Here is a 27976-nt window from a genome sequence, read left to right on the forward strand (position 1 = left end):
GCTTCACTGCCGCACACACCGACCCACATGAAAGAACTTTAGTGCTCACACCGAGCATCATTCACTTCCCAAAACCGTAATGCATCTGACATCACTGCGGTGACACACAGCAGGCAGTTTGCTGTTGAGCTACAGCTGTGCTATGAAGTATTTGAGCTGAATCATTGGGGTGCTGGTGATGAAACCAAGGCTATCATCCATTTTGTGCTAGAACAGAGAAACAGTTCATTTTCTTTGTGGTGGTACACCACCACTTCCCTGAGGACTTGCACCAATCAGGTCAGTAGATTGGAAGAGAAAATGAATTAAAGTGAATTAAAACTTCAGTTTGGCTTTTGGGTGGTTTGTTGTTTTTTGGGTGGGTTTTTTTTTGGTTGTGGGGTTTTTTTGGTTTTTTTGTTTTTTTGGTTTTTTTTTTAATTGATGTAACATCTATAATAGTATGTTTGTTTTCCCAAAACCAATTAACAGTATAATGCTGACACATCAAACTTTCTCAAAATATTTCTGTTTTTGAAGTGTCATATTCTAATGGAATTCTATTCCATTAATAATTGCATGAATGGCTTTAATTTAAAATAGCAATAGCAACATTGTAAAGGTGATAAGGAATTATAAGATATAGAATTTCCATTTAAAAGCAAAAAGAAATTCTACAATAAAAAAATAAACTGAGGCCACCTATTGACAATACTAGGTAAAGAAAAACAAAACCTCATAGCCCTATAATTATATATAAAATATAATTATATTATAATAATTAAATTATATATATATTAATCAATAGAAAATAATTAAATATCTAGAAAACTTGTGTTACTTTTATGAGTTTTATTAAACATTTTATGGTAAGAGCTGCAAGGACAATCATTTTGAAGTCATTTTAATGTTTCTGTACAGCAGCAAAATAATATCCAAAAAAAGTCTAATTTGTCTTTAAAATTTTTATCTAGCCTTAACAGAAAAAAACCTCTCACATTTGGAAAGATTAATGGGCAAACTATGAACTATAAATTTTAAAGGTGACTTTTTTATTTGTCTAATACATTACTTAGTATCACTGATGCACATCAAAAGTGACATCTGACACTTTTTATGCGCAATTGAAGAAGTGGTCATAAAAATATACTTTTGTAGAAGTATTTCACTGGTAACAATGGTAGGAGCCACATCATTTAGGCTGGATTAGAGCAGCATCCTGAGGATACATGTTTAACCTTGTTCTGCACTTTCTAGTACAAATTTATACCATCTTCTTAACCAAGCTCACGCACAAGAAAATGATCCATTTACTATTTTGTGGCCTTAGAGAGCTGCTTTTTCAGGTGTGGGATGCCTTAGACAGCTTCCAAAATATGCTTAGCACTTTGCAATGTGCTCTGTTGAAGAACATTTTTCTAATAACTCCAGTAATGAGGAAGAGAGGACTATTGGGTTCTGTTTTGTCACACTGTAACTTAATCAAGTTGAAGCAGAATGAATGATAGAAATAGAACCCATTACTTAAAATAGAACTGCCTAATATAAGTAATACCAACAGTTAGGCTTCAGTGAAAACCCAACGTCTCCTAGATATTAGAAAAACATGAAATCACAGCAGTTATTTTTAAAGCACCCAATATGATGAATACTTGGCAGCTCAGCTGGTGGCTAGTGTCTTGCCACCACTCTGGGCTGCCATGAGACAGGGCTTGGATGTGAGATGACCACAACACCACCACTCAAAATGTTGGGGCTGCTGCAGAAAAATTGTGCTAAAAAATGTCACAAGCAGATGCCGAAATGGAATAAGTGAAAGGAAAGACTGAACTGTGCCCTAGAATGAAAACATCCTCCTTAACTGGCTCCTTGACATCCAAGACTTGCATGAAGCAAGTCAAGGCATTTGTCTCACAGAGGTAACAAACTGCTACCCCAAGTACCCAACAAGCATGCGCTCCTGGTGACAGCAGTCAAAATCATGCATGAAGGGATCCAGTCCTGGGGTAGAATGATGGACCCAGTTACCAACTTGTAATCTGTAGACCACCATAGATCTGCATGATTTTAGAAATCAGGAAAAATTATTGTGATGTTATCAGTTCTGCACCTCCAAAGCAAAAATATACACAGTCCAGCACACATGAAAAAGAAGCCACGTGGAAAAAGGTAAAAGGTATAGGTTAACTTTCAGCATCTAGTTACTTTATCTTTCCCTAACAATACCACTGAGTTATGTGCCTTTGAAGAAATTTAGAGATTCTTGGGTTTGAAGGTGGATAAAGTTGGCTGGTTAAGGTCCCTTTCTAACATTGTGAAGTACTAGAATCTACATTTTCAAACCTAGGGCCTCCAGTGAGACAACTAATCTGCTTCATTTCTGTGTATATACCCTCATTTTCATTATGGCTGCAGAATGTGCAAGTGGTCAGAGGTCTGAAAATGAAGCTATTTAGTCAGGAGTCTAATTAAAGAATTGTTACTTCACTTCTAGAACCAAACTTAGAAATTTTGGCTTTTTCATCTTTGAACTTCAATTTTTTAATCCGCAAAGGAGAAATGATACCTATCTCTTAGGACTGTGAGGTGTTTAATTCATGGATATTTACAATATGTCCTCAGCTTTGGCTGAAATTCCTGGCTTCTTTGTAGATGCAAGCCTTCATGAGAGAGTCTGTTCCTGGCACCACATTAAACCTTGCTTTATAGAGGGTTCTCTCATATACATCAGATTGTTATGGGTACAACTATTGAGTCATGGGTGCAAGTGTGGTAACAATTTATTGTAGTTATTCACACAACATTTCCATGCACAGATTTCAAAGGCAAACTGAGACAAGTTGAGAAGCCAGTTCTTTTAACTTTCTGATTTCTGCTCTGTGACTGAAGAGATTAGATTATTGGAAAACATGCTATTAGCACTGGCTTGCAGCCAAAGGGTCTGCTATGGATTCTGCAAGAGGTGCTGTACTCACTGTGAATTGAGAAAAAGAGCTGGGTAAGTTACTCCAGCGAGGAATGCTCCCTTTGGGAATTGTCCACAGCAAACGAGAGCTGTGGTTGGTGAGCAAAGAGCAACAGGGAGAAGAAAAATAATAAAAAAGGTCAGAAATTTCAGGGAAATAAAAGGCTCTTTTTTTCCTCTACACTGAGCACTAAGTTAACAAGCTTTAATGTTTCTTGATCCCTTTTATGCTACTTTCTGCCTATCCAGACCAAATGGGGGAAAAAAAACCCATTCAATTACCATGTTAGCCCATGATTAAATTCCTCCCCATTTGAAAAAGCACATCAGCATATGGTTACCTACACGCATATGTTAAAGACCCCTTGACTTCAATTAGACTTAAATACCTGAGTAAAATTAAGGACTCATTCTTGAATGGAGGCTCTTGTGCTTGGAGCAGACACTTGTCTTCCTGAAGTAGGCAAAAGCCTAACTCCTAACATGCTAGCTTTGAAAATAATGCCTTGAACTTCTCAGTGATTAACTAATTCAAAGTTTAAACATTTCTATTTTTTAGCTTCTCAATAGCTTAGGGTAATTTTGTATTGGCCAAAAAAAAAAAAAATCAAATATTTTCAACATAATGATCATGTTTTTATGGTTTTCCAGAGAACAAAACCATTATTCTTTTCTCCTTATTTTTAGAAGTTTAGAAAAAAATTTCTCTTCTCTAATACTGCGGAGAAAGCATAGTTGTGTGGATTCAAAAGACTTATGAAAGGCTTCTAGCACTACTTTATTAACTTTTTAAAATTAATGTTCATGCATTTTAAATCATTGCCATTATATTTGGGAGCAAGATTCCTACAGTCCTACAGAGTCAGCAGCCCTGTTCCTTTGTGTCTGAGCAAGAGACTCAACAAAGATAATCATTTCAGTGCTTTTTTTGATATAAAGGTGTTCAACTTTTAGATTACTAAATAGTTTTATAAGGGGCTACTAAGCTATATCCTCACAGGAAGGCAAACAGATTGCTTTGATTTCAGTAAGACTCAAACCAGTGTCCTATAAAAGGAGAGACTCAAAGCCTGTTCATTAATCACTGAAGTATCTTTTTCAGCTTAAATCTGCTGTTTGCCTTATAATACTTTCCATACCAACATCATACGTAACACTCCAAATGGAAAAAAGCCAGTACCCCAAAGGTGTTCTCACAGAAAATTAGAAAGAGGTGTTCAAAGGCAAGCTAAATAAAAGGAGGCCAGAACATTTACAAAGTTTATCACGTACATGGGAAAAAGAGAATAAGCATAATTAATGCAAACTATTGTGATTTCAACCATCCTTAAAACCCCTGAGAAAATTATATAATCACATAGCAACAGCAACAGTAAGACTTCCAATATACATGCAGTTCTGTCGGATTTTTCACCCTGTGGTCCTCAAAGCACTTTATAGCAATTAAATGAGATGCAGCTCCATGATGTAAGTAAATGTTTTAGGGACCGTATTACCTTTAACAACACGTGTTTGGAGAAGAATGGGAAATGCACTGCCTGTCTGTTGGCTGCTGTAACCAGTCTGAACTGAGACATTTGGGGAACCTCTAGGGTTGAAGTTGTGACTCATGCCAGCAAATCCAGATTGGTTGCTATTGGTCTAATTCTGCTTTTTATTTCAAGGAGGAGGCACAGGCATCCCAAAGCCCATGCCAAAGCAATAGTTCAGCACCAGGGATTAAGAAGGGACAGTGCATCACCTCACTGCTACTTTTCCACCTATGAAGATCTCTAAGCTTTGAAGTGTCTTGAATCTTCATTATGCTTGAGAGCTGCTGGTGGCAGGCAGGGCACAGCAATGAGGGAAATTGGGAGGTCATGTCTTCACTTCCAGCAGGAATGCAGTTTCTTGGTAACAACATAGGGACAGCACTGTGTTAGACCCTGCCCCAATTCTCCCACAACAGACATTCTGAGGCCTCAGACAAGCTTGCTCTTAGAGATAAAAAAGCATAGTAAAATCTGCAACTAGCTTAGGGGACTGTTTTCTCCAAAAGCAGCCTTGTCTGAGTACACTTCCCTACAGCAGCTCTTTGTCTAGGCAGTTAAAAAAAACAAAAACAAAAACAAAAACAGCAGTCTGTAACAAAGTCTTGCCCCTAAAATATCTCTGCTATAATGATATCTACCAGTGGAAGTGAAGATATAACCAAGCAATGGCTGGAAAAAGCATCAGTGCGATTCAATTGCATTAAGATAAAGTTCAGAAAGTCGTGATAGACAAAATCATTGCAGCAGTCTCAGGGAGGCAGTATAATCTCAGTCACATGTAAATTTCAAATCAGAGGTGAGATATCATTTTAAAAGCATGCTGTAGCTTAGCCATAAATTATTGTGCCTGGGAGAGGAATCACTGAGTGGATCCAACAGTTTATGCTGGGCATCTTCTGAAATCCCTTGCCACTGTGCCCCTGTCTAGGAGCACATGCTGGCAAGATAGCCTTTGGTTAGCATTTTACCTTAAGATATTACCAGCAATAACACTGTTTTCTTACTCAGAGTTCTGTTGTGCTTATCAATCTAATTCTAATGATTTAAAAAAAAAAAAGGAGCTAATGAAATGAGTGTATAAAAGCAAATAAAAGTGCCATAATTGTAATATAAGGTGATGATCCAATATTTCTTTTGTGATTTGAGAGCTACTTGTTTCACAGGCAATTCCAGAAATTAAATAAACTTTAATTTCCTTATAACAAACTCCACATTGTTGGCTTATGAAGAAGATTGGAATTTTATGTCTAGTAAGGTTTCTATGTAGCATATCTACTGAATGAGGCATCAGTGTAAGCAAACAGATGGTAGGAGACTTGTTGATTTTATCACTATATATTAGTGCAGGATGCAAAGTGGGAAATATCAAGAAGGTATCCCTTTGATTCCCCATAGTTTTCTCTTAGCCGCTCGTCCAATCCACCAGCTTACTAATGTTCCTCTTTCTTGAAGACGCCACTGAGTCTGCCCCTCTACAGCTTTTCTAGAGCATGAGTATCTCTTCTGTTTGGCCTTCTGAAACTCCTATCTATATATGCACACAGGGAGGTACAGAAGAAGATAAATTGCCTTACATGCTACATTCTTCGCTGCTGTGACACAGAAACCAGCAGTTCTGTAAGTCACCATGGTCCAAGATGGGAGTACCCACCAAGTCAGCACACTTCTGCTCAGTTGTTCATACCCAGCCCCTCCAATTTTCCAGGTTGCTTTTTTTTGATTTCTCCAGCTAAGATCTAAAGTCACTTATAGAAAATGGTGACTAATTTTGAAAGATTGGATATGACCATGAAACTGAGCTGGAAGAATTAGCACAGATTGATGTCTAGGATAACCCAGACACTTTATTTAAGGTAAGGGGACAAGAAATGAGAAGCAGACTGGTAGCTTCAAAAATTAGATGTGATGCCAAGTGGTCTGCCTTACATGCATTATTTGTGAGTACCAGACATTTCCACCCTGGGAAAGCGTTGTAAGTGGTCTGGATAAGCTCCAAGCTTTTTTCTTGCAGAACTTAACCTGTTCAAGACGGACACTAGAGTCAAATGTTGTATCCAATCTTTACCCCTTCGGTATTTGGAACTAGCACACTCTACTACTGATCAATGACAATAAACAGAGTAATTTAAATTTAAAAAATCCATATCACCAACCTCTGTTATGATAGAAAAGCCTGCTGCAGTATGCCCATGCACAGACATATACCTGCTGTTCACTGTGTTCTTAGAATATAATTTATTTTTTAAGCAAAGAAATTGGCTAACTTGTAGATGTGTTTATACATCTTCATTCATCTCAGTAGGTTGCAAAAGCAGCACTTTTTATTCTCAAAATTATGTCCACTAGAAAGAGACTTCTGCTAGAATTACTTCTTAAGTATTTCATAATAAGCTCCAGAACAGTGTTAGTGTTCATTCTTTCTCCTAATATCGTACACAAAGAATATCCTACTATTTCTCCTAATATCCTACTGCACAAAGAACATTTAAGGTACTGTATAAACAGAATAATTTTGGAATACAATAAGAGTTTAAAAAATCCACCAGACCAGTGCTTGTCTTTTCCCCTGCTACACATGACAATTCTTGATATATTTTGAGGTAGAAGGGAACTTGGTGGTGTGATTTTTTGATTTTTTTTGGCGGGGGGGAGGATATATTTTTGGGGCAGACCAGAGAAAAGCAAAGATGTCCTGACAGGGACTCTGAGTACTCTTGCGGCTTTATACAGATAATTTAAAATGCATTGGTCAGGGTAACACACTCTGCCCATTGCTGTCTGGAAGATTTGCAAGCGTGGTACACACTCTACAGAATGCTGTCTCTGTGCTGATATTTGTAATGATAACACACTGATGTTCAAATTACACTGCTGCCTTCCGTCTTGCCCTTTCTTACAAGCAACCTAGAGGTAGGACTTTCATATGTGTTTGTAAAGAGGCTATAGCTGCAAACATTAATAAGAGCTATCACTTAGGAGCAGTTACTCACACTTTGTTTAATCTCTAATGGATTCTTCTAAATATTTACAGTAGAACAGTTGTCAGACCAAATGCTGGACATTACTGGCAATTCCCAGCAGTCAAAAAGAGAAGAGAGAAGAGAGAAGAGAGAAGAGAAAGGAGGAAAGAGAAAGGAGGAAAGAGAAAGGAGGAAAGAGAAAGAGAAGAGAAGAGAAGAGAAGAGAAGAGAAGAGAAGAGAAGAGAAGAGAAGAGAAGAGAAGAGAAGAGAAGAGAAGAGAAGAGAAGAGAAGAGAAGAGAAGAGAAGAGAAGAGAAGAGAAGAGGAAAAGAAAAGAAAAGAAAAGAAAAGAAAAGAAAAGAAAAGAAAAGAAAAGAAAAGAAAAGAAAAGAAAAGAAAAGAAAAGAAAGAAAAGAAAAGAAAAGAAAAGAAAAGAAAAGAAAAGAAAAGAAAAGAAAGAAAAAAAAAGAAAAAAAAGAAAAAAAAAGAAAAGAGAAAAGAGAAAAGGAAAACCTGTTGAATTCTTCTGTGGGGTTTTAGTGAGACAGGCTCTGCGTTTAGTAACTTGGTGGCACTGAGCAAGAATGGTCCAGAGGATTGTGCGCACCCCAGCATTAAGTTATGCTTCGGTCATGTAAAACTGCCTCTGTTCCTGTTTATCTTGGGGGAAATTACTGTTTGACTGTTTGCTTTGCAGACACTGAAGTAAATAAACTGTATGAAGGCCAGTGTCTGCTACAAGAGGTGGAGGAACTCCAAATTTTTTGGGGGTGTCAGCATAGCACCTGCTGTTCTCTTGGACAACCTCTTGGCTGGTAGATCTGGAATCTGCACTATTTCTATGTTGTTGTGGCTCCCTGACACAGACTGATACGGACTTTAAAATAAATAAAGCTAATACTGTGAGGCTGAATGAAAGTTCTTGGTGGGCCTCATCTCCTCAGTCTCTGAAGTTACCTTGGCTCTGGTGAGAGCAGGATGTGTGGTGTGAAGCAGGTGTGGAAGATGAACAAGAGGAGGGGCAGCAGTATGAGCCTGTGGCTACTGGAAGAGACCTATGTCCCTCCAACAGCTGCTGGCTAGCAGATCACCCACCAGGCTGTCCAGTTGTGTCTAACAAGTGGGGTCTTGGGCAGGCAGGGGGAGGGGACAGTGACTGCATCGCTGGTGCTGGTACATGGAGGGGGGCCTGAGACATAAGGCACTTGTGTCTTGCTATCCCCCACTGTGACACAGCAGGTCTGTACTTACACAAAAAGGCACCAAGGATTGTTGTCTTTCTTTGGAAAATTTTCCACTGACTTTAAAATGAGAGCTTTACATGAATAGGAATCTATGAATTTACCCAGATATATGTTTTCTGTAGCATTTGCTATTGTAAAGGCCTGTCCTAATTTTGAGACGTGTATGTGTCTCTGTGTGTGAGTATGAATGCATGTGTGAGAGGGAAAGAACTCTCACTGCCTACAACTGTTCTGCCAAGATAAACTTTGGAGCATTTTATAAATTAACTCTGCTCTATGTGTTTATTTTTCTTTTGGAGATTCTAAAAAGAGACTGTTCAACCCATCTTATTAGGGGCAGCACATTTTTTTAAAGAGAAAAATAAGTTCCGACTCTGCACTGGAAAGTATTTGCTATTTTCAGCAAAAAGTATTCTTTCCTTCTGACCTGGCATATTAGATAAGATTTATATTTCTGACCTGACATTAGGTAGTTAAGATTTATTCTTCTATATTAACTTTACTGAGCTTGAAAGCTATTCATTTACAGCATAGGGAATATATTTATGGCAGAAGCAAAGAAAGTTCACTACAAAGTAGTAAAATATGTTATTAGGAGTGTCCCGTAGACTGATGAAAATTGTGAGTACCCTTGCAGCTGGCTCCCTTCTGACTTTTTTCCTTCTTTGTTATTTCAACTTTAAAACTTGAAGTCAGTTTCAATGGCAAATAACTTAAAAGAGTCCAGATGATTCTAATATATCCACATAAATGTACATACATTTATGGTGTGATTGAGAGGTGTGGGGAAGGGGATAACAAGTGACTTGAATTCTCTCCGTGTTCTGCTGGCAATGACCCAGGCATAAGTAACATTGGACCTCACTCTCCTGCCAACATAAATCAGGAGGAACTCCATTGGGGTATAAAGCTGGTGTGTGAGTGAGCACTGAATCAGATCTGGAGCTTTCCTCTATCCAAAGGTGTGGACCCAGGCAATCTGTTAATGTCCAGTTGACTTAAAGAAGGGAACCGCAGACTATGATGGAAACCTGGAAGCACTTCAAGATTCTATAGGCAGAAGGTTGGAAAGTTAGAGGCCTCCTATTGAAATCAGTGGCAAAACCTCCCATTAACTTCAATAGGAAAAGAATCAGGCCCCAGAAATGTCTGGAAGCCAAAGAATTGCATGGCTCAAGAAAAAGGTAATAGGAGCTGATGACTTGCACCAATAAATCACCAATGCAAACCTGGCTATGCTTGGTTTAGACTCAAAATTGCTTTCATCTGATGTTTGTTTGAAACTTTTTCATTGTAAAACCTTAAAGAAGAACTGGCAGCTGAGAGAGTTGTCTGAACACGAGGCCAACGGCTGGACAGGGTGTGGTACCTCCTCTGCCCCTGCGTCATCGCAGAGAGTACATCTTAAAGAGAAGCAAGAAGCACTGGCCTGCAGAGACAGCAGTGCTTGCACTCTGCTGTGAACCAGAGGATTTCTATTTCAGAAACTGTCAGACTAACTCTGTAAATCCACTTAGACTGAATATATTGGGGGAGGGGGATTATGGCTCCACAGCAAGCCAAGAGGAGGAGTAGCTATTTCCATTTGTGGACATTATTCAACTCCTGTCACAAGAGAGAATAGAGATGTGCAGAGCTTTGAGGAATTAAATGTGTTGGAGAAAGGGAAATAGGGAAAGTTGGGACCATCAGGCATTACAAGAGCTGGGAATTGCTTATAGAGTACAGTGAGCAGATCTGCACATTGCAGTTCAGCTGAGGAACTCTGCTGCCCATTCTGTCTGCACACAATGCAGCTGAGGAGGAGGATTCTACTTCTGAACAAACTCTTATTTGTAAATTGTACTGAGTCGAACCCTACTGCCCTACCACACATCTTGACCATCCCTGATAAAGCAGAGGAAAAGCACAACATTGTGGAGGGGGCTTTCCTCCCCCCTCAATGTTTTTGCAAACAGTGCATTTTTTCTGCTGGTCCCTGAAGGGGAGAGCAGTAACTGGGATGGATAGTTTGGTATCTGTGCTTGGTCAAACAGCCATAGGCATGTTTGATGTCAGCTGACGTATTCAGAATAGTTCACCACTTTACAAACTCCACACTTCATATTCTTATATTTGATAGACCTCAGGGCTACATTCTCTGTTACTTTATGCAAACCTTCCCATCCTTCATTATGTCTGACATAGGCTCCAAGAATTCACATCTTTCTGCATATCTAGAGATTCATGGTTTGTTTTTACAATCTGTCTCTGTAAATCCAAGAAGTTGTTCATTGCTTCTTTTCTATCACCAAGCAACCCACTGCTATCATCAGATCATCACACCACAACTCAAGAGCGTCCTTTCTCTTTCCACCGTTTCTCCCCAAAACCCTGGTCTCAGCAACATAAGTTGCAATAATTTGTAATCAAAACGGAAAAGTATGTTGAGGCATCAAAAGGGAAAAGTATGTCGAGGAAGAAACTTGCTCATAGATACTAGCAAGGGAGTGAGGGCGAGAGAACACTAAAAACATGTTTCTTTCTGGTGACACTAAGGAGAAAAAGAAATTGCTAAGACTGTGAGAAAATAAATATTTTAAAAATTGATTTGACAAAAGGCACATTCTTCTACATCCTATATGTTGGATGTATGCCTACATGTGAATTCTGATGTGTCCGCTCTGGTTCAATGCTTTCACCTGCTAGTTCTCATTTCCAGTAGGCTTAGGCTGGATTCATGTGTTAAATGGATTATGAGAAGGACATGGATCATACATGCATTCAATCTGGCAGGCCAATGGAGCTGATCTAGACATATTACTCTACCACTTGCCACTTCAGGAAATGCAACATTTTGTGTCTATTCCTGTGCTCGCTTATTTAGCTAGTCTGGTCTGGTGCATGTCCTCATTCTGTAAATTACTTCAGGCACTACTTTGAGAGACAGTGCTCAGGTTCAATATCTGTAGGAAGAGAGGGAAGGTAAAGAAGGAAAATGCTCAGGAATAGACAGTGCTGGGCAGGGTGAATAAGTACAGAATGGCAAAAGCCATAAAAATATCTCTCCTACACTTTTAAGTAGCAAATTGCAGCTGTTCTCTGGCAAAAGACAGTGGAATACCCTCATGTCGAGTAACAGCAACTCATAGAATTGCAGACTGCATTTCTGCTCCTTTTCTTGGTGATTGGCAACAAAATCCTCCCACTTATCATGTTTTTTTAGTAGCCTGTATAAACATTTAGGCTGGATTCTGTGCACATGCAATTTTTATGCTGGCAGGGCTCTGTGACATATTTGCTTCCTGACACGAGTTGTAACTAGAAGCAGAATCAGTCCCTTAACCTTTGTCACATGTTTATTCTGCCTAAACCATCTTCCATTAAAAACAATGCAGAGGCTCTAATTGAAAACCAGGGGTTAGTGTGGCATGTGCCTTATGACTGTGACATTTCTGTTTGCTGATAAAAGAGAGGAATATTGTCTTTCCTTGCACATGCACAGTTGCAGTTACAGAAATGTATCCACATGCATGGCCAACCCCAGGAACATTAGCAGCAGTTCTGCTGCATTGTCGCAGTGGTAAGGAAAGACTCTTTTCCACTGGCACCACCAATTTTCCCTACCCAGAATAAAACCTCTGAAGCACTGTCTTCCTTCCAAGTGGCTAAGAAAAATTCCCAGCCTAATGATACAGGTCATTTGAAAAGCAAGAAAGGGTCCATATAACCAAAAAGGGTCCATATAACTTTCCAGCAGTTTTAAACACACCTAGCTCATCAGAAAGAGGGTCCCCTGACAACCTTTCCAGGCATTTTTTTGTTGCTTTTGTTCTTTAATTTAGCATTTGGTTTGACCTACATAAAACTAAAATTATTTTGTTTTCCATGACCAAACAGATGATAAGAACAGTGGGAGAAGAAATGGAGTTTTCACACAAATCAAAGGGCTTCATGTGGAGTCAAAAACTTCTGAGGTTATCAACATGTATTTCACCTGTATTTTAAGAAAATTTCAAGTGAAAATACTTTAATTCTTGCTTGTGTTGTGTGAACTTTTGTGTATGTGTGGGAATACATATATACAGACATAGATATTAATGTGTAGGGGAGAAGGGGGAGATGGCAATGCATGAGAATGAGTCTTTCCAATTCTAGAACAACTGTAGGGTCAGAGGGGTTCCAGGGAATTAACTATATAAGCCAGGGAATGTTTCTGTAGGAGTCAAGGAATATGAGATGGGAGATTCTACTTCTGAACAAACTCTCTTATATGCAGTACTGCAATTTCTGTGACTGATCTCTTTTGAACAAGATGTGCCCAAGGTCTCTGCATACTTCCAGATGAAAAACACAGGCCCTTTTTCCTGTTCCCAGAAGTAACCGTAGCCATTCATGGAGCCAGACTAGAAGGTTCAACCAGAAAGTTTCATAGATGAATAACTTACTTTTCAAGAAATTATTCAAGGTTTCGGAAAGGATTATGGATTGACTTTCATAATGCTTGGTGGTCTTTTAGTAGTAACTATGGTTGGAATCCTCCTCACTCATATAATCAAGAAAGTATGGAAATGTAAGAGAAGGCTACTCTTTTGATTAATCTATTTTATCCGGACTCAGGTGTGATTTATCCTGAGGGATTAAATGAACTCTGCTCACTGGGTAGCTGGAAATGATGTGATTTCAGAAAGAGGTGAATAGCAGCCTGTCCTCATCTTGAAAGGGTATCATTCACAGTTTCCATTATGGCCAGTCAGATCCTGGAAATGAGTAGGAAGATCCCCCTACTCTGATCATTCCCCACTAAGTGCTTCTAACCTTCATAAAGCTTGGGAAGACTTGTGTCTAGCGGAGTATCCAGGTACAATATGTAGATAACTCATAAATTAAAGCCTGTTTGAAATTTCCTCCATAATTTTCACATTCATAGAGTGATTGAGACCATACAACTATAATATATGTCACTGCTTGTCAGATATACAGAACTCAGAGTTAGTAATGTGGCAGCTTACTTGTTCTAAGATATATGTTTGAAGGAAGATGAGGTTTTAAAGCAGGATTAATATCTTATTTAATTACTCAGATAAAAGAACATGGTACCCGATTCATGGAAGAGCATAAGACCTTTTAAATCATATTGATTTTGTAGGGTTTGTATGCCAATGGAGGAAAAAAGGCAATATTTTTGTCTACAATCTGTCTAGGGGAGCTTGGATTTTATGTTTATCTGTTCCTCAAAATTACTTTGGTCTATTCTTCAGAAATATATGACCTAAGCAGTGATGAGGATGTCCTTTTCCTGACATTCACTTGAAATTGAATGCTATTGACAGATTTTTACAAGTCTGAAACTTCTCCTCAGTAGGTAGCTTAAAAAGCATCTTTAAATACAGTAATTTCACTATTACAAGCCGCACCATTTTGACTAAAATTTTGCTCTCACCCCGGAAATGCAGCTTACACTCAGGAACGGCTAATATGTGAATAATTTTCTGACATTTACAACCCCGGAAGTGCTAGCCAGGGTGATGAGCCGAGCACCTGCCAGTAAGACACAGGATTTTGCGATTGTTACAAATTGGTTACTGTGTTGCGTGGTGGGTGGGGCCAGCTCAGCGGCCGCAGCACAAGGAGGGGGAGGGAGGCAGAGGAGTTCCCTACTTCAGGCGGGGGAGAGGCGGGGAGCTCTGTGCTGACATCCCCATGGCTCAGGGAGGAGGTGGAGGCTCCATGCTGCCATCCCCGCAGCCCGTGGGGTAAGCGGGGGGCTCCTGCCCCCACCTGCCGGGGCAGGAGCAGGCAGGCTCCACCCCCACTTGCCGTGGCGGGAGCGGGGGGGCTCCTTCCCCTCCCATCACTGCCGCCGTGGGTGCTGGCGGGCTCCGTCCCCGCCCACCACTGCCATGGGTGCCATCGAGCTCCATCCCTGCCCACTGCCACCGCCGCGGGTGCCGACGGGCTCCGTCCCTGCCTGCCATCACGGGGCAGCGCCGGGGCAGGCGAGCGAGCCCAGCGGCAGCGGCAGCTGACCCCAAGTGGCCTTGCTGAGCAGCCCTGCCGAGCTGGGCCACCTGGCCCCGTGGGCAACCCCGAGCGGGCCGAGCCTGCACAGCCCAAGCAGAGCCAGTAAACCCTCTTTATTGTTACTATTTGGCAACTTTGTTGCACACGGGTCCTTGCTGCGAACGACAGAGTGGCTTATAATTGGGTGCGGCTTGTGTATGGACAAAGAACGAAATGTTTACCAACACCCAGAGATGTGGCTTATAGTCCGTGCAGCTTGTAATCATGAAATTACTGTAGTTTCATTCCTTAAGTCAGGACCTTGATCTTTAAAATACTTGTCTAGGACATAGCACAAGTTATAAATTTTACACTGTCATACAGAATTCTACTTTCCCTTTTAATACACCCTCAAGTCTGAAACTTGTCAATTGCCCAACTCTTCATAATGCATAAACACAAGATACAAATGTGTGATTTCATTTTGGACCGCAAAACAGAAACTGTTGTGGGGGTTTTGGGGTTGTTTTTTTGAGGTTTTTTTTGTTTGTTGGTTTTTAGTGGTTTTTGTTGGGTTTTTTTTTTGCAAAACACAAAATCATGTCATTTATTTGCCCTCCAGGCCTTCAGAATCTTGTCTATTAGACAGCTCCAGCCAGCATGCCCAGCACAAGAAGGTCTCATTTCAGCTGATTATTTTTAGTTCTGTGTTATACTAAAACTTTCTGGAATCTTCATCCATCCCCATGTGTTTGCGAAATACTTGCACTTAATATCTTATGATTCCCATGTTGAATAAATAGCCTTTACTCCCACTTTTCTATTTGGGAGGGCTAGTTCTTCACTCGGCAGTAACATCAAGTAAAATAACACCAGCAACTCATTATTCAGTGGCATAGTAAAGAGTGAAATTAATTGTGAACATTCTAGGAAGAGGAAACAAGGTTATGAAACACTTGCGGACACTGGTTTGTGTAATCTTCATGAATAAGCAACTCAATAATGCTGGGCAAGTGTGCGTGGGAGGCTCACTATGGAGAAACTGGCTGTTTTCCCCTCTCTGACCGGTTGAGCTGTTATGATAAAAAATGTTGTTGCTAAAGAAACCTGTAATAAATCCTAATGGGAGTATTGCATGTGCTGATAACATACATAAACTTTGTAAACATATTAAAGTGTCGGGTTTTAGTAGCTATGGTTCATGTTGATGTTCATAAAAGTTTTTCAAGGAACTCAATGGAAAGCTTGTTTCACCGGCTTGTTGCTCCTACAATTCTTGTTTGCTTGAGAACCTTGTCTTCATTGTCCTTGAAACAGAGCCTCACCCTGTAGGGAAACTGAGTTAAAATATCTCAAGCCCTACCTCTGCTGTGACTTTCCATGAAAACACTATCACCAGTGAACCTATGTACCCAGGGACTTATTTGGGGAGAAGTGGGGTGGATAAGCTGGTGCTTGTAGAGGATTTATGCTGTTCATAACATCCCTGCTTTGTGTCATGATATACTCATTGACATCTCCATCAAAGTACAGCTGGCAGCTCTGAGTAAGATATTTCAGTTGCCTTTTAGTAGGTCAGAAGAGATGGTGCCTACAAAAGGGACAATATCCAGCACACTGAACAAAGGAGTCTTAACCCGTTCTGAAAAGATGAGGTCAGAAACTGTATCAAATCCTGGATGTCCAGGGAGTTTAGGTGCCCTGGCACTACTACACAGCACTGCAAACTGGTACATTCTGTAACAAAAGAAAGGAGATTTTGCTCTTTTCCTCTGAAACACACCTAGAAGGGAGCAGCAGCCTTGCTGCCCCTTAATGTATCCAAAAGCTTAGCTGCTAAAACATTTGGCCAGGAAAACCTAAGCTAAATTAATTTTCCAGTCTATCTGTATTGATATGTTCTAATAAACTGATGGTTTTTCACCTGGATTTGCATATAATCTCAGGTCACTGCTCGCACCAATTTTAGTTTCAGAAGGGCAAGGGCTTGAAGGCTGAGTATGGAGCAGGAATGCATGTGACTTTATTCCAATGTCCGTAAGCAATCATCTGCAATATTGTGTGCTCCTTTTGAAGGAACTTTGTGTAGATATATTTATTATTTGCCACTATTTATTCATCGCATTTTTTTAATACAGGGTTTCTTTAAGAGAAAATCTCAAAGTCTGTGGATGAAGGGACCTGAGCTCAGATAGATGCTCAATGCCAGTAAGAAGAAACATCACTTCAGAAATGACAGAGCAGCTGAGAAATGTCCATGTGTCAAGGGTGAGGTGGAAATTAAGCATTATTGAGAGTGAGGGACTCATATTTAAATCCTATCCCAGACACACTTTAGGCACCTTATGTCCTGTTCTTGGATGTGAGCCTTTCTGTGTTTGCCCTTGCACTTTACAGGAAGCCACAGGAATCACACATCGTTACTGTCCCAACATCTATCAATGACCTCCTGTTTCATTTCACAGTGCCCCAAAATCTTCTTTACCATGCAGAAAATATTAAATGTCTGAAATCCTATCTAGGACCTTGCAATTTTAAACATGAAACCTGTCAGGATGTAATACTGACACACATTAAGAAGCTCAAAAGGATAAAGTTTATAGCAGCACTACGAGAACTTGGTGTAAAACTGTGGTTTGGGGTTATACTTTTATTGAAAAGTACTACTATAAGCATCCCTTTATGTTCTTCCTCCCAATTGTTCTGTTGTCTGGAGCCAAAATATCAGTGTAAGGTTGGTGTGCTGCTTCAAGCTGGCAGGACCTCAGTGCCACTGCCACAACCAAAGGTTCTCTCAGTTCAGCTCTGCTCCCCATAGGTGAGTTCTTGCCTAGGAGCACAGGAGAAAGATGTATTTTGTGGCTCCTTTACTTCAACGAGTCCTGTGTTTGATCACAGGAGTAACACTAACATTTTAAAATGCAAGGTCGATAGCTCATAATCTAGAAACTGAAACACACAAAAGTGTTTATTAGTCAGCTGTCATGCACCCATAGTGCAATCATTCCTTAAGTAGCATTGCTCATTACACTGCTCTGTACTAGCAACAAAAATAAGGTTAAAGTACTCATTAATAAAATCTGTTAGATTTTATTATGACATTATATTATGATTTATTATTATCTTTTATTAGTTGTAATCATTCTGCTGTCGCCAAAATCTGTTATTCGATTATTTACAAAAAAGTTGGAGCTCTCGTCTTTTTTTTTTTTTTTTTGAGAGCCATAGCATGTTTCACATGTTCTCTGAGTACTTTTTTCTGAAGCATTGTTTGTGGTAATAGCAGACAGACTGACTTTTGTATAAAAATGTACATGATTTCAGCTGCTTTTTGTCATCTGATAAGATTTCTTTGTTCAGAATTGTTTTGGTAAAAAATTGGCAAAGTGATTTTGAGTATTCAGACTCCAAAATTAGAAGTGAGACAACAATATTATTTTTTTATTAGCTTTTATATCTCCTCCACCAAGCTTTCGCAACTTCTAATTTAATTTTGAGCAGAAGGGACAATTCACTGCAGGGGAAAAATAGTTCTTAAGAACATCCATAGTTTTAATGGAGGAGTGTTACTGGTAGTCAGTGTCTATAAATGATTGAGTATGAAACGACAGGCAGCTTGTTAATGTTAGCGATAAAGAGCAGTGGTCAAGCCAGCACACTTGCTTTGCAAACCAGAAAGCAAAATGAACATGCTAAGCAAGAGAAAATGAGTAAGTCTGATTTTTTGAGTTCTAGCCCAGATTTTACCAGGTATAACTTCCATTGTCTCCAGAGAAAAATTTATACCAAGAAGAAACAGCGGAATGGGGATTAGCAAAGGCCTAGTACACTAAGGCCAAAGCTCAAAAGAAGAAATTAGTCTCAGTTAACTTGTTTGGCATCAGTGGACTCCATAGGTGGAAGTAGTAAAATAGTTGTACTTTTCATATGATTAACAAAGAGACTGCCTCCCAAGCAGCTCAAGTATCATGGTTTTGAAAGGTAAAAGGCATTGTTTTATTCTCTTTAGGGGCTGTACATATTTGAATCATGCAATTTTGCAAGTATTTTAGTATGGGATTTCTTCCAAACTCAAAATGTATCCTGAGGTCCTGCAGAAAAAAGCTCATTTCAGCTCCAGCAGTCCATACGACTTTCTCCACTGAAAGCAAAAGAGGCAAGCTCTAGCTCTGAAACTTTTTCACTAGTAACAGCAATATTTTATTCTGTCTGCAGAAAGAAATAGGACTTTTCATGTATTTTCAGGTATACCATCCTACATCAATGTCTTTGAAAAGTTGTGGTAATGTGTGTATTTAAAGTCTAACATTAATTTTATATAATATGAGAAATGTCTTCAGCAAGTCATAGAAAAAAAATTGCAATTATCACCCTTTTAGACATCAGATGTGAAATGGGAACTGATCAGTAACATCCTTTAGTCTCCTGGGACAACAACGCTTATTGTTCCACATATGCTGGTATGATCAGGCACAGATTTACATACATATAGAGTTATTTCTTTTAAAAATAACAACACAAGGAGTCTATCCCTATCATGCTTCTAAAGCTTTCAGTGATTGGTAGTGATTTCCTGATATTTAATTTTTTAAGATATCACTGCAGTGAGATATGTTCACAGTTTATAACAACACGATGGAGCAGCTTCTGCTTCCAATGACTGCAACAGAAATTTTACTGTCTCTTTTTGAAAGGACTGATTCTCATCCAAAAAAGTGGGAAATATAGTTCCATCGCAAAAAAAAAAAAAAAAATTATCGCAGTTGTCACCAGCAAAGTATTTACGCTCACAGTGCTAATATGAAGACATCACGGAATCACAGAAAAACATTATCAGGAGCATACAAAAGCATACAAACACTTTGAAAGAGAACTAACAGTAATTCAATCGTACCTAAGGGGAGCTGCTTGATGGCTGCTTGCTTGGCTACCTTCTGCTTTAAACTGTTGCACTAAGATACAAAATTATTTCTGCATTTAAAAATTGGTAACAACACCTATATTACATACCCACTCTGTATAACTGCCCTCTGTGACGTGCCAACACTAAACATACATGTAGATATCAAGAATATATATAGGTGGTGAACTATTAAAATAATTGCTTCTACAATTAAGTGTTATTTTAACAAATAATGTAATTCCTTTCTTCTTGCTGACATTCTACCTCCATGTAATTACACTCTGCATAAAAGTATAAAAAGACTAAAGATACAATTTTACCAGTTGGTGTTTCTTCAGTATTTTCCTAGTTTGTTTTAATTTATATAGCTGTTTACAAATGGGCTGTTACACACCTCCCTGATTGTGAGTTTGTAAGTAGTTGAATGCAAACCAAGCCAGAGGTGCAGAGTGTTTGCAGGCTGGAGCCCTCCAGTAGTAATTGTGACCAGAAGCAGATGCTGAAGACCTGCAGTCCCACATCAGCAGAGGAATGGACAGAGGATCAATGGAAGGCAGGAAGGCAGGAAGGCAGGAAGGCAGGAAGGCAGGAAGGCAGGAAGGCAGGAAGGAAGGAAGGAAGGAAGGAAGGAAGGAAGGAAGGAAGGAAGGAAGGAAGGAAGGAAGGAAGGAAGGAAGGAAGGAAGGAAGGCTGGGTATCCTGGACATGCTATTATAGTGAAAGGCAGGAGGCAACTCAATGGGCTACCAATAATCATGGGAGCTCTACATCCAAACTGCATTTCCATACATTCATACAGATTATTTTACTCACAGATGTAGGAGTATGGTAGAAAAACAGAATTTTCTATCACTTTGCTTATTCTAGATTTCCAAATTTAGTCCATGGCTCACTGCTAGTCCACAGGGTCATGGCGAACGATCTGCCGGTCACTCACAGACCCGCAGCAAGTAATACTTCATTTCTCCTTATTAGAAGGTCAATGAGAGATGTACATAACTGTCAGTACTAAATTTTGGGGGTTGGTAGTGGCCTGCAGAGCCAAAATATTTTGGAACTAAGCAAACTGCAATCACTGGCCAATACACAGAAATTCTTATTTATTGGTATGCTAGTCTATACTCAGCTGCATATTACTCTGTCTTGTAAGACTTTAGCAAGCAACATTTTTAATCTTAATTGCTCTTATCAGAATAAAGTCACAAATTTCTCTGCTAATGGTATGTTTGCTTTTAAACTTTTATTCATTGTGTTCTGCATCTAATTCTGGACCTGAACATCTGTCTGCGCTTTTTTGTTGACTTCAGAGGAGTTTTATCTCTCCACAGCCAACTGTATCTTTACTACTGATCATGGCACAGAAATTTAGGATTCCCCAACTAGAAAATTCAGTAGGAGTTTGGAGAGCAAAAGGATTGCAAACTAGACATTTCTCATAGTAAGGAATACTTTGGCAATAGGTGCAAAATAAGTAATGCTTCAGGACCAGATCCCTCTGATGGGGTAATTTAACAAAGGGACTTCAATTTATACCAGCTGCGAGTCTGGCATGGCTTATTCTGAATTAGTCAGTTCAGATTTTATAATTTCTTTAAGTTATATGTAAGTCAACAATACAATACATGGAATGGAGGACTCTGATAATAACACAAAGTAACATGGACTCACTGCTTGATGGGAAGTTATTTGCGCCATATTTAAAAATAAGTAGGTTAAAAATAAATTTAAAAACGTTTCCCTATAAATGTGCTTATGATTTATGATTAAAGGAGACTCTGAGCAAAAGAGACAGAAATCCAGAGCAAGTCTTCACACACTAGATGGATTTGACAGGTGTCTTCTTTATCTACACACTGTAATTTATTTCAAGTTGCACTATTCAGTAACAGCAATTCATAGGTTTTTAAAGCCAAAGTGATTAGTGCAAGTGATCGTTACCACTTTTATAATAACTTTCATAAACACTCATTCTAATTTTTTGCTTCAAGCCAAGTAACCACTATATATACCAAAATATGTTTTACAACCAGCTGGATTTGAAGACCTTGGCCAGCAGGCGAGCATGTCCAGGTGAGGTGTTCTGAAAGGCTTTTTGCCTTCACTGCCAAAATAAGGAGGCGGATTTCCATCCTGATCCTCTAGTCGAGGTTTTCCAGCCACTTGTTCTGCTCTGAACTTAACTCTTGCATTTTGACCATAAAACTTTGAGCAAGTGCTCGGTACCTTCTCCCCAGTGTACCAATCAACCAAAATTCGCGGCCAACACTTCCTCCTCTATTTCCCGGAGGTTCCCCTGCCGTGCAGGTTGTCTGAGCGAGGTGGGACGGCCGCTCTCGGAGAGCTCAGCGCGTCTGCCCCTCCGCTCGGAAGCGGCGGCTGCGCTGCGCCCAGCGCTGCGAGCGGCCGGGGGCTGGAGGCGGACCTGCCAAAAGCGGAGCAGCTCCCGGGCCGTGCCGAGCCGAGCCGAGCCGGGCGGCGGGAGCCGAGCACCTGCGGCCGCGGGCTGCCCGCCGCGGCACGGGACAGCAGAGGTCGCCGCCGGCCCGGCGCTGGCCCCGCGCGCCGCGCTCCAGGTGCCGGAGCGAGTCCGGGAGGAGGGGGCCCCGCTCCGCGACCCTCGCCCGTCGGGGGTGTCCTGCCCCTCGAGCCCTGCCGTGCCCCTGGCCCGGGGCTGCACCTCTGCCGCGCCCGTCGGGGTTCACCTACGGCTGGAGGTGGGGGGCAGCTGCAGCTTGCGGGCCCGCGGTTGCCAGGGGTTAAAGGAGTGGGTGGGAAGTGATGGAGGCTGCGGAGCCCTCCTTTGCCAAGGATAATAAATCGGATGCCCTGACATGTTTTACTTAGCCCTTAGTGCTCCCTCGCTGCGAGGCCGTGGGGATCTGAGGGCTGAAGCCTCGGTCTCTCTCGTCCTCAGCTCCGCTTTAGGGGCACTTTAGGTGAATCAAACCTTGTTTGCAGAAAGCAAACCTTACAAAGGAGGCTTTCAAGGGCCAGCCGTGCCAAGCAGGGCAAGGGAGCGAAGGCAGAGCAGAAGAAAATTAAAATAATAGTACCTCCCCTCCCTGAGGAAGTAACTCAGTTACTTCTTGCTGATGAAATGCAGGCTGCTGTGTTTTATGACATTTCCTCGGTGTCTGCAGCTGTAAGGGAGAGCGGACAGGCATGAGCAGCCCCTCCGCGGTAGGTGCGCAGAAAATGCCAAATGCCTCCTCCCCAGAAAGAGCGGCGGGTCCGATTCAGGCGGGGTGGCGAGGCCGGGTCGGGGGCACGTCCCGGCGGCCTCTGCCGCCGCATCCCGCCTCATCCACGGCTCCTTGCGGCAGGGTCACGGCAGAGCTCCGAGCGGCTGAGCTCCGGCACTGCCGGAGGTGTCAGCGCGGACTGGAGCCTGACATGCCCACGCCGGAGCCAGAGACCGCCTGACCGTGGCAGCGCCCCGCGACCTGGACAGCGACTTCCCAAGGGGGGAACTCGCTGGTGCCTCCCGGTTCTTTCCTCCCCGATGACGGGGGACTCTCGTGTCTAACCCTCACGGCGGGGCAGGGAGCTTCTCCCAGCACCCTGGGTACTACCCCTCGTCTCCCGGACCCCCACCTGCCTCCTGCCTCTGCCCCGGACCTGGGCGGAGATGGACCGGGGCCGGTTAAATCAGAAGGGACGCACTCGCCTCATCCCATGGCATTAAAATTAAAATATTAAAAAATTCAGGGGGCACCGTCCCAGGACGCTGGCAATGGGTGACTAGTGGCCAGCGGAGGCTAAAAGCCAACGGGTCGGACAGACCCGCGACGCCCCAGCCCCCCTCCGCAGCGCCGGGCTCCAGGCTTAACCTACAGCGATAATCTGCACAGCCCGTTCTTGGAGAGGGGGCTTCTTGACCGGGATGGAGAAAGACGCTTAGGGCATACCGGCAAGAAGTTACCTGTCGTGTCATCGCCCTTTCCCTTCAGGAAGAGGAAAGACCTAAGAAAGGACGTTGCCTTTTACCAGACATTAAAATGTAAAGCACCAGGCGCAGGTCTTCCCAGAGCCCGCGCTGCTCATCCCAGTGAGGTGAGAAAGAAGAGCACAGAGAGGTCAAAAATCGCCTTCATCCCTCCAATTGAATGAAACTGGCTGCAAATCCGCTCGGCCGCGCCGCTGACAAGGGATTTAGTTCCCAGCGCACTCGCCCGGGCACCGGGGGCACGGAACCCCCCGGACAGGTGAACAGCACAACGAGAGGAAGCAGAAGTTATCAAAGTATAAATCTCTTCGCACTTACTTCTTCCCTGTCGCCGTACCCTGGAGGCGTGCTGGCTGCCAATGTATTCCATAAAGTTCAAAGTGATAAAAAACCAAGAAATCAGTCGCAATTGCATAGTAACCCTTTGAGAGTTCGACTTCTCCTTTTCGTCCTTTTTTTCTTTCCTTAAAAAAAGAAATAATAAACCGGGGTGGTAGGCAGCAAGGGATGAACACAGCAGCAGAAATACCTGCACTGAGATCCAAAGCTGGGCTTGGCCGGCTTGATGGCTTTTGCCTTTTTTTTTTCTCTTTTTTTTTTCTTCCTTTTTTTTTTTTTTTTTTCCCTTCCCCTTCGCTTTTCCTATTGCACTTTCCAGCAGTCTGCCCCGCTACCTGCCGCAAACCTCAGAGGGCAGTCAGCAGCGGAGAGGAGCCGAGCAGCCGCCGCCGGGGTCCATGCCGGGCCGGTGGCCGGCAGCATGATGTGAGGGTGCCGGGGTGCGTGCGGCTGTGCGCGCCCGTGTGTGCGCCGGGCGGGCGAGGTGCCGACAGGACGGATGGATGGATGGCGGTGGGAGAGGAGTGTGCGAGGGCGGGAGCGGCGGGGGGGCAGAGGGAGGACCCAGCCCCGCCGCCGCCGATCCGGAGCAGCCGCGCTCTGCGCCGCGGGCACCGCCAGCCGCCGGGCGCAGGTGGGCCGAGCCCCCCCGGCTCTCCCGCCCGCCGACCAGGAGCCCCCGGGCTTCATGCGGGAGCTGCTCCTGAGCGGGGCCCCGGGGGAGAGGCCCCGGGGCGGGGCGGGCCGGGAGGAGGCGAGCCCCAGCGCCCCGGCACGGCGGGAGGAGGCTCCCCGCTCCCGGCCGAGACCTCTCGGGGCATCGGCGCCCGAGCATCCTCCGGCGGCGCTCGGATGCCGCTGCCCCCCGCGCCCCGGCCCCTCCGTGGGGAGGGCCGCCCCCACTCTCCGGAGGGACAGGGCGGGGTGCTCAGCCCCTTCCCTGCCGAGAGGGACACAGCGCGGCACCCTCTCTTCCCCGCATTGTCCCTAACATCCCGGCTCTTAGTGGAGGTGGGGAGATGAGAGTGGGGCGCTGAGCGATCTCCAGCCTCTGGGGATTGTCTCCGCTGTGACCCCTCCGCTGGGCAGGGGTTTTCTGAGGTGGCTTCTCCGGCGGGCAGAGCAAACCCGCGTGTCCTGCCGGGGCTGGGGACCGTCCCCACGGCCGGCTGGCGGCAGGAGAGACACGGGGTTAGCCCCGGGCTGGGGTCGTGAGCCCCGGGGTTAACACGGCAGCTCCCGCCCGTGCCGCCGGGACCCTCAGCAGAGCCCCGGCAGCAGGGGCACAGCGCAGCCGCACCTCGGCCAAGAGAGATCGCCTGTTTGACAGAAGGGTATCGCGTTTCTTTTCCCCGACAAGAGTTTCCTTTTGGTGTGAGGGGAAGGCTACATAGGCGGTGGTGAGGTTGATTCGAGGTAAAACTGGCCACTTCACTGAGCCTTTTCTCGCTTGCCTTCTTATCTCGGTGCCTATCGCTGGGATGAGAGTGAGCCGTGTAAACCGGCGCTGATCACATCAAGAACCTCAATGGTGTGAGGAGCAGCCACCCTTATTCGTAACTGTTTTGCCCGCTCTCTCCCCCTGCTCTCCCTCCCAGAGCTGTTAAATATCGGCACCATAAAATATGGGGGATTTAAAGGTCTGTGGGAGGCTCCCTTTGAAAAGGACTCTGGGGAAAGTCTTTCTAATCCAGGATACTTGAGCCGGATGGGGTGGGATTGCCGGAGAGGCATAAAATAAAAATCATGCAGCAGACAAAACTAGGGGCTACCCTGACATGTAGAAAGCGCATTTGTCTCGATGTTTTGTTTCATTGGACACTGAAACTTGTGTGCTAGTGTGTGTGTATAAATAGCTGAGCAAGTCAGGCAAGTGGCATAAATAAAAAAGGCAGTGGAGAAAGGATGGGACATGTATGTGAGCCAACCTGCAGCTAGCCAGCCAACTCACTCGAGCAGCATTAGCACCAGTGGGCAGAGAAAGCATGTCAAAAAATAAATGCTCCACGAGAAACATAAGGAAAACATTAAACAAACGGGCAGTGCACTCCCTCTCCTTGCCCTGACAAAGCACGACTGAGAAACTCAGCTCACTGTCTCTCCAGCCTCTTCATTTCACCGTGTCCTTGCTTCAGCAGAGATGTGTGGGACAGATGTGTTGGGAGACAGCCCTGGGGACTGCATGGGTCACCCAAGAGCCTCAGCAAAACTGGTGGAGTGTGCACCAAGTGAGGGCCAAGCAGTAGGGCAGGGTATGCATGAGTGACCAGCAGCAGGGGGGAGAGGTGGTTTATTTGCTGTGGAAGAGGGGCAGAGACATAGACCGAGGAGAAAACAAAAGCTGTGCCTTGACTCAAGACAGGATCCAAAAAGCAGCAGGGTGAGAGGACGCCAGGAGCCTGGGTGCCTCCACAAACCAGCCCCATTAGGGGGGAAGAAAACCACCCAACAACAATAACAAACTGAACCTATAAACAGTTACTGCCGTTCCGTGATAAAAAGGAAAGATTTATATTGTTGAAATGTGTGGAAGGAGCAAAACTGTTCCAGAGCAAAACTCTGGCGTGCAATTCTCTGTTTATGTCGCTCATCCCGATGGATGAGATATCAGCGGCAAAGTTCAGGCTGACATCAGCCCTGGGGAGGCAGAGCCAGGGACCGGGCTGGGCTACGCAGGGCTGCACAGCTGTGCCTGGGCCTGCGGTCGGTGGAAGAACAGTCTTGGGGGGATCCAGCGCGCAAGAAGCCTCCCCTCACCAGGCTGGGAGACGTGAGGAGCCGGCAGCAGCACACACAGTGGAGGGAGTTGGATGTAGTGTTTCCTTGCAAGCAAAACAGATGAATCGGAAACAGTTCCCAGGGTGGTTTTATGCGCCTCTCTGTTTTGGGGTTTATTAAAGAGGGTGGGGAGGCTGATGGTCTGCGTGCTGCCGGAAAGTCAAATATGTCTGTTTTACTGAGCTGCAATGAAACCAGCAGCAAGAGTCTGTAAAATCAGTTAGGTATTGTTTTGCTGTGGGGTTTTTTTTTTGGGTTGTTTGGGGTTTTTTTGGTTTTTGTTTTTTAAGGAGAATAATCATTTAGTCAAAGAGTAATAGTGTGTGGTGTTTTTCACTATTGTAATTCCTGCCTGTCGGTTTCTGCATGCAAACTCCCACAGCCAGAAAATGTTGATTTCAGTTTTCCAAATAGCTAATACATTGTATTGGAAAAAAGGTGGCCTCAGAATCCTCAGATTATATCCCAAATAAAATATTAATATTCAATTAATAGCTGATATTGTGTTTGTTTAAAATGCCACTCTAGTCATAAAAACTAGCCATGTGAACAGGACAGCTGAATGCTTAGCCTTTGTCATTCTTCTCTAGACTGGAAATAGTTTGTGTAAGTGAACAAAAGAGTCACTAATTTGCCTTTTCAACTTGGGAAACACAGTAAAGGAATAAAGGCCTTGGATTACTTCTGATATATAACTTGAAAACGAAGCATACTCTGCCTGATACATATACTTATTTTTCAGGTACTGATCAGGGTGTAGATGGCATAGGTCAGACTTCACCACCAAGGAGTCATCCCTGGCAGTTTCCCCACAGATCTGAGTCAGTAACGTCTGAGAAGGGAGAAGGGTTGGAGGACTGGAGCAGGAGTCCTGAGTAACGGTTGCACAACCCGATACATCCACTATTTGTTAAACACCCACAATATTCTTGGCACTACACAGAACCCCAAATCATTACAGTCTTTGCTCCAGATTTCTCTTTTCCTGTACAAACTAAGGGCAAGCACAGTTGGCAAGGCACACAGAAAGACACCAATATATAAGAAATTACCCAGAACACACACACACACACACACACACACACACACACACACATATCTGTAAGTATTTGTGTTTCTGTGTGTCTATATTACTATTCTTTTCCATATTTCCCAATCTGACAGTTGTGACATTTCTCTGGGTTTCCTAACATAACCCATTTGTTATTTAGCCGTGTTCAGTTTAGGAGGTTAATCTCTTGTAACATTGTGAATATTCTCATAAACTGTTAATATCACAAACAGAAGATTGTATTTGAATAGTTTAAGTATACTGAAAAAAGTCAACGATTTTTTACTCACAACAAGT

At 43.1% G+C, this 27976-nt stretch overlaps 1 protein-coding gene across 1 annotated transcript in view; it reads right to left on the bottom strand.

The window, feature by feature from the left end:
- The window catches only part of RSPO3 (R-spondin 3), a 59784-nt gene extending 35375 nt beyond the window's left edge, over positions 1-24409 (bottom strand). The window contains exon 1 of the mRNA XM_033056582.2: positions 23830-24409. Coding sequence (XP_032912473.1) covers positions 23830-23926 — 97 coding nt within the window. The 5' untranslated portion in view covers positions 23927-24409. The remainder of the gene's footprint in view (positions 1-23829) is intronic.
- Between the last annotated feature and the right edge of the window lie 3567 nt (positions 24410-27976).

This window comes from Catharus ustulatus, chromosome 3, assembly GCF_009819885.2.
Source record: "Catharus ustulatus isolate bCatUst1 chromosome 3, bCatUst1.pri.v2, whole genome shotgun sequence".
In the NCBI taxonomy this organism is placed as follows: domain Eukaryota; kingdom Metazoa; phylum Chordata; class Aves; order Passeriformes; family Turdidae; genus Catharus; species Catharus ustulatus.